General features: G+C 39.0%; 1 protein-coding gene across 1 annotated transcript in view; it reads left to right on the forward strand.

Annotated features, from left to right (window-relative positions):
• Rgk3 (Rad, Gem/Kir family member 3) overlaps positions 1–8,091 on the forward strand; it is a 29,117-nt gene extending 21,026 nt beyond the window's left edge. The window contains exons 5-7 of the mRNA XM_034319712.2: positions 5,830–5,912; positions 6,102–6,288; positions 6,625–8,091. Coding sequence (XP_034175603.1) covers positions 5,830–5,912; positions 6,102–6,288; positions 6,625–6,911 — 557 coding nt within the window. The 3' untranslated portion in view covers positions 6,912–8,091. The remainder of the gene's footprint in view (positions 1–5,829; positions 5,913–6,101; positions 6,289–6,624) is intronic.

Here is an 8,091-nt window from a genome sequence, read left to right on the forward strand (position 1 = left end):
GATATTGGCATGTTGGATCTCCGTCTGCAACAAGACGAATGAAATACGTTTGGTTAATAAAGCGAAAGGTCGTACATAAATCGTCGAACGATACCGGTGAACTAAATCTCGCGGGAATTAAAGAAGCAAAGGCTCCTCGGTTTCCGGCTTTCCACCGATTGTCCCTGATTCTTGGCGACCCTCTTTCCTCGTTTCGTTCAATGCTGCCGCGGATATTCCGGGTACAATGCACGAAATACTTGCTTTCAGAATCTACTTCTGTCTGTGCCTTTCCTTATGAAACGAGCCTAACGAATGAAGAATCGAGCGACCGCATGCGACTGGGTCGTTAGGATACAATCAGCGAATATTTACTACTAATACTATGTACAATCTTGTTCTTTCCCTTTTTTTTTGACAACTGAAACTATCAGAAACACTTGGCAGGTTCTGTTTATGAAATAATACATTTTCAACGCGTTACATAAATTTCAAGTCGAACTATAAGTCGGTACTTTCGTAATTGTTGCAAAACGAGGAGAAAATAGAATTTCGAGAAGAAACTAAGATTGCCAAATAAATTAGTAATCTTTCTATTTTTTCTTTAATCGCAAAGTAACTCGACGTGTTTTTGAGAAAGTCGTTCGTGGTCACTGGAGAGGCCAGTCATCGAATCGAGCGATGCTACTTTCGGTGAATCATCAAAATTTATTTCGCCTGAGTGCTGGCAACGACGTCGATGCTCCACGTCATGATGCACTCTCTCTTCTACGTTATTTCATAGCGGCCACCGGCCACTTGCAGCTCCGCGTTTCCACCACGGAAATATCCGTGTGTCGCAACGAAAGCTCAGGTAATTGCATTCCCCGCTGAAAATAGGAATTACGAATTTTCCGGCCGATGTCCGTGCATTCATTTCGTGACGAGTTGTTTCAAAGAACCGCCAATTAATTCAACAACGTAATCTAGGAAATCTCCTGTCTGATTTTATTCAGAGAAGATTCTTTTTATATTGAAAATTAAGCGTCTGCCCCAAAAATGAGAAATTCGAAACAAAAACTTGTGAAGTTCAAACAGGAATAACAAAGAAAATTAAGAAAATTTGTATTTCACAGGTATTTTCATGGATTCCATTGAAGAATTCAACCCTACCACGAATAAACTTGTTAACTTCCAACTTTTCCACCGGTCTGCTAAATTTCAAGCGAAAAATGCACCCTAAATCTAATATCCATACAAATGGCTTTCGCCTCGCGGGGATTATGCATCAGCAGGATGATGTTCCGGCATGAATATGTTCGTCCGCGTAAACTTCAAAGCATATTCACCTAAATGGCGTGACATGTACCGACAGTGAGATAGAGGAGGGTTGTACAAACAACCAGGCCAGGGATATTCAAGCGTAAGAATGGTCAGATCGATAAATGTGAAAATCGATGGAAAGGATTATTATATCCTTAAATCAGAAAAACAATAAATGAAGAGTCCGAAAAGAAAACAATTCTCCTTGAAAAATGATTTGGCTATTTAACACATGGTACCTCAGAGAATGTATAGAACGACTTTGATGAAACATCCTGTAGAGAACCTGCAGGTATCTAGGTCGAGGAACTGTCTCACCCACGTGAAATATCGTGGTGACATTGTCAGGTCAGCTTGTACCTTTTCACCAGGTAAAACTGACTCAAGCTTTCGTTAGGATCACGTAAGAGATGCCACCGAGTATTTCAAGAAAACGACGTTATCGTTAGATTGGTTGCTCGCGGTTGTTTCCTGACGTTCCGCTCGTATTCACGCTGGATATTTATAGTGAACAGTTTCTTAGAAGTTTCCGAAAGGATGTAGGTCAAAAACCGTTCTGAATCTTATAAACCGTCCTCGGGATCTTTCGTTTCATCGTCGTCTTAATTATCCTCAACACGAAGTTTCGAACTTGCTGACTTCGATCACTTCATCCACCGATGAACTTCTGACCTTTCTGTCTCTGGTGAACATGGTTTTTGTTCGCATATTGGTTTTCCCAGATTTTTCATGTTTTCGTTCTGTCTTTATGGAGATCCTTTTGCGGAGAAATATTCGAGAATCGTTTTTATCATATAATTTCATTTATTTTATAAATTCTTCGACTGAACAAATTCATTCGAACTATTCTCGTGTTCGTGTTTTCTTTTTTTTTTTTTCAAAAGACTTTCGATTTATTTATTTTCAGATCTTAACGCTGATGGATCCGGACAGTTTTTAAAAAATATAGGTCAAGATGCTATACTTGCGAGAACATTTATATATTTCCTTTTTCCTCACCGTTTACAAAAAACTCTCGCTGTTGGGGTTCTTTTCCTGTTGCAATTTTCTGAACATCAAACTCAGAGAAATCTCGGAGGATTCATTTCTGTCTGGATAAATTATCTGACTTTTTTTCGAGAAATTCCGACGGGTCGTTCTTGTTTTTCACCCTGTTTAATTAAACATCCTCTGCAGTTTTGAATTTTTATTTTCCATTAAAGAAAGTTTTATTATTCAAAGAGACATCTTGAAAGTTTTATCATCCACAGAATTATCATTGCTGATAATATTCTGAATAAATCAATCATTTTATATTCGTGATTCCACTGTTAAACATTTAGCTGGACAAAAGTGTACTTGAAACGTAGTTGGAATGCGTGATATGGTACAATAAGAATTTAAAAGTTGGATGACGATTCACGTTTCCACACATTGAATGCGGAGTATCAATTCTTTGCCAAGTAAGAAAAACCATCGTCGAGAATAAATCGTGGTTGTACGAGCGTCCTAGATCCGAAAAATGGTTACGATTTTGGCCATGGTTCTCGCGGATCCTGGCGTCAGCACGTCGCGGAATATTCTGCAGGATAATGCAGTTAAAGGTGTTAGGCGAAGTCTCGAAACCTCGTTAAAAAATTTGCAATTGCATTTCAGACTAACTGGATTACTCCGAAACTGTTAACAGATTACGAGGAATGTAGATTATAAAATGGGTTTAAATTTTTGAAAGTCAATTTTCATTGCAAAGAAAATAGATATTTTATAAAAATTGTAAAAATGGAAAATTTTCATTGAAAATTCGATTAAGCAGATTAGATCAATTGCACCGCTGTTGATATTTATACAACATTTCAAGAATATTTTTAAGATAGAACATCCACGTGTAGTTGCAACAGAGAGAGGATTCCTTTTTTTTCCAACTCGCATAAACTGTGAACTTTATGTGTGTACAGTGTAACTTTGAAGCTTTGAAATCGAGCTGGAAATCCGAAAACTCTTCAGTTCGATAAACTCGATGTAGCTTTGCGTGAACATTCGTTCTTTTTTGGAAATTCCATTTTATTTTCATCTTTTTAGGGGATGATCTCAGTGTTTCAGTTCAAAATTCACAGCCAAAGCGTATATTGTTAAATACTTTAGATGTGATTTAAAATGAATTAATGAAACGAAATTGTTAACGTTGTTCACCCTCTCTATCAATTATGTGATGGGTCATCGCTTCTAAACAAATTATAACGGGATACAGTTTATGCGAACGATACTCTGGCCGTGGTTTCGCTTTAATCTCCTCGTTGGTGCAGCAAATCGTGCATGCTCGCGGATTATGGTGCGCTGCATGTGCATAATAGACAGGTAATAGCGCGATGACCCCTCAGGTTATCTCCGAACGAGCCAGAATCGATTTAACGTGTATCTAGTTAACTTTTTACCTAGTTAATGTACAGCAGAATTGATTACACTAGTCGGTAAGTAGCTTTATAATTAAACATTTTAATTTCTACACGATTATTTAACGCATCATTAGCTTCTATCAAAATTTTCCCTCGATTTGCAGAAATTCTTCAACGAGTTACGAACACAATGATTAGAATCATGAATAATGCTTCTGAATCATCTTGAACCCAACCGAGTTCAATTAAAATACCGCTGCAACTTTGTGAGCAGTATATTTATGAAGCAGCGGGTAGTCTTCGGTTCTAGTTTCAACACATCTTCGTTTTAACAAACTCGCGTAATTATCAAACTTTGAGGATGGTTCGACAGGAGTCTCGTTTGGAACTAGACCAACACCCTATCAGTTGGAACGTAAATAAATTTGAACCGAACTTCCAATTTACTTTAACCGAGTCTAGCCAAGTTTTCCAGGAAAATTGCCACCGATCCACTTTCCCGATTATAAGTTTCAAGAGCAGCTCGAGTCTCAATCAACAATTCCCTCCTCTCGATCATTCGGGTGTCTCAGTCAGGCTGGCTGCTTTGTGAAAAGATACTTGCACGGTATCGAATCGCGCTTAAAAATGTTCCTCGTCTATTGAAAGTTTGAACGCGTTGCGCGACGCGACTTGAAAAGAGATTCGCAAATTTATTCCCGCTTCTTTAGCCGAGTAATTGCATTCTTTGTCACGGTGAAATTTCCGGAATGATAAAGCCTTCGCGAAGATGCAAATTCGACTCGTTGCGAATATTCGAAACGACGTTCGAGGATTGCGTTTTACAAAGAGCGATGTTCCTTGGCGAGGTATTTAATTACGAAGCGAGACAAGTTAAGTCGTACGATTCGATTTGGTGTTTCAATTATCATCCTTTTGCAACGACCACGAAGGGAGACTGAAACCGTTGATCGTTCCTCGGCGTTATCAGTTTTCTCCGGCGATCTATTTTCCGCGAACGGAACGAAGATCGGGGCCGATGTCAAGTTTCGCGCGATAATTTTGCCGGGAAATCGGGACCGAGGCCAAGAAACAACGAGCCGCGGCGGTGTTCGAAAGAAAACAAAAGCGGAAAGGGGGTCGTACGGTGAGGTTTTTCAGACGTACGATGGAAAATCGCGAGGTGAACCAGTGGAAAGGCGGACGAAACGAGCGCGCCGATTTCCAGGAAGGTGTAAAAAAGAAAAGTGCAGGAACAGCCGGGCAGAAATAGCCCCGGTTAATTTTGCGTCGGTCCGTGCTATAAACGTACATCATACAGGCTGCGCGTCTGTTCATCGTCTACTCTCTTCTTTCTCGTCCTCCATAGTTTCTTCATTCTCCATCCGCGCCCTTTTTCAGCCCTTTCATTCGACGCCTCTTAACGTTTCACGGCGTAAATCTTCGCCTGTTTTTCACGGTTAACTCTTTTTCTTCTCTTCAGGTTTTATTATGATCTAAAAGTGTTAATTGCCAGAGTGTCCCTGATTTTCTCTTCCTCAAAGTTTTATCGCGCTCCCAAGATGAAAGTCCTGCAAATATAATAAATAAGTGTTAAATAAATAGCGTAGATAAGACTTAGGTCAACGATACAGGAAAGTGAAACAAAAGAAAAGGCGGATTGGACGAGTAGAAAGTAAAACGTAAAGAATGCCAGGGAAATAGGTAGTCTTCTGAAAGGGCTCGATAGAAACGTAAGAGGAAGTTGTGTCGATCGTATCCGGAAATCGAGCGTACCGGGGAACGGGTGACATCATCGAATTACGGTATCGACACAAGCCCCGGAAGTCGACGACGTTCCGGAATAGTTGTTGACGAGTGAACGTCGACGTGGACGCATTTAGACCCCGAAGATTACGTGGTGCACGACGACGTCACGTGGCCGTCACTGTAACGAATTCGTCTCCCTTCGTCCGCGGCTGTAGTTTATTTACGGCAACCAGGTTCGATTCGATTATTTTCCTTTCCGGCGTGTGTTTCCTTCTACCCGCGTATACCTACGTCCTTCGTGGATACGCCGTCCACGAGGGGCATGGACCAAGGAAAAATAAATGAGGCAGCAAATCAAAGGGGGCACCTTCTCATCCCTCTTCTATCATCCTCGCGTTGGCCCTCTTTGAATCGCTTTTGTACATCGTCGTTTATCTTTTTGTTTCAGACGTACCAAGCGAGCAATCTGTTTTCATCATGCTGAACGGAGAGGAAAGCGAGCTTAGATTCCTCAACATCGCCAATCCAAAGGTTGCTCTTCGTTTATGATACTCAAAAGAATGACACAATCGAGTCGTTCGTCTTTGGAATTTTTTGTTCCATCGATTTCTCTGTTTTCTTTTGTTTCGTGGAGTTTGGCGAATGAACGACTCGATTAATTTATTAATGGAATTCACCACGTTGCTAAGAATACCTACTTTACCTTTCTATTTCAAAAAGTCGGAACTGGAGAGTCTACACCCGGACGCTTTTATCATTATGTACTCTGTGATCGATAAGGCGTCCTTTCAAAGGGCAGAAGAGTATCTCGAACGTCTTCACGATCAGGATCTCCTTCAGGGGAAGCCGGCTATATTGGTTGGTAACAAAGTAGATCTGGTTCGGTCCAAGGTAGTCTCATCCCAAGGTTAGTCTATATTCAAAGAAATATATAATTACTAACAAGGCAATTATAAACTTCATTAAAAATTTCCTTCAAAATGAATAGAATTTAAAATAAAATTTCAGCGTTCGCTGTCAGAGAGTTAATGGGATTTTATAAAATATAAAGAAAAGTTGATTTGTTTAAAAAAAAATAAATAAATTGACTAGGGTATACACGTAAACCACCCCCATCCCACCACGAAAATTATATAACATATTCCAACTATATCATCGTTAAATTAACTTATCCATCATCCTGAACGACATCCCATAAGATTCTCCTCCCCCGTTATCTAATTTATCCATTTATTGTTCTCAGATGGAAAATGCATGGCGTGTACCTATCGAGTGAAATTCATTGAAATTTCGGTCGGCATCAACCACAACGTGGACAACCTTCTGGTCGGAATTCTTAACCAGATACGTCTGAAGAACGTGCAAGGAAACGAGAATCGCACAGGAAACGGTACCAGCGAGGGTAGCGGCCACTGGTATAAATCTAGGGGTGTGGTACGGGCCAGTATGAAGGCGAGGCAAATGTTAACCTGGTTATTTGGGAAGGAGGACAGCAAGTTTAAAAATTGCGAGAATCTTCACGTGCTTTAAATAAAGTGGAAGATCTCGCGACGTACCTGAGGGTAGATTTGTAAGGGCGCGATTCTTTCCACGTAGCATCTGACAAATTCAGATATTTCCAGCAGAAGACACTGGAGGAAATATTGATGAAATAAAGGCTGGTTAAATTGTATCGTGGCAGGAATGGCCAGTTTTATTTTGCGAATTTAACCGATTTTATCGGTGGGTATCATTTTATATAGCTATATTCCATTCGCAAGCAATCCATACATTTTTAAGGCTGTATGTATCGATATGAAAACGCAGGAAACAGTTATAAATTAAACTAGCGAAATTAATTACCCTGAATTGTGAATTAAAGTGGCCATTCCTTCCGTTGCTACGCGAATACTTGAAAAGTGACGCTGGGAAACGGCAAAACCGAGGTGCGATATAAGTGCCAATTAATCAAAACGAACGCGAACATTGTTTCTTTCATGAATTTTGATTAATGTTAGGGTTTAAGAATCTTCGATCGAGAACTTCCTCGATGACTAACATAAATAAGGATAAGTTCGTGAATATCATACGTGTTGATTCATTCTTCATTCATTCGTGATCAATATCAGGATAATTATATTTCATCAAGAAATTCACACCGTATGTGTTGCTCGATTAATCCTTTGATCTTTTCATTTCATTTAATCGTAACATTTATATTATTCCATAAATCTGTAATACAGAATATTTGGGTTAATTAAAATTTTTTAATCGAATTGATTTAAAAAAACGATCTCATGATAATCAAAGGGTTAATTCAAAAGTTAAATCGAAGAAATTAAATTGATTCTAGGACAGGTACGAAAGAATTTAAATTGGACCATGGCATGAATCTAGTGGCCACTAAAGTTACGTCGTTAATGTATAATAAGACCAATTTAATCTTTTTAATCCAACTTGTATATACGATAAGATTAACGATACGTATGCTTATGGAAAAGGTAAGATAAAATGAGAAATACGAGATGTGTTATCAAATCCTGTGGAAAAGCTTTCACATTTTTCTGATGGTTAATGAAAATGAAATAATTTGATTGCGTGATGACCTTTAATCACCAAAATAAGCTCTATTATATTAAAAAGACAATTTTCTTCCATTACGAATAATTACAATAAATAAAAATTCTTGAAGGTAATGTTCTTCAAACTGTTACAATTTTTTTTTTTTTTT

The sequence above is a fragment of the Osmia lignaria genome, chromosome 9 (genome assembly GCF_051020975.1).
Source record: "Osmia lignaria lignaria isolate PbOS001 chromosome 9, iyOsmLign1, whole genome shotgun sequence".
Lineage (NCBI taxonomy): Eukaryota > Metazoa > Arthropoda > Insecta > Hymenoptera > Megachilidae > Osmia > Osmia lignaria.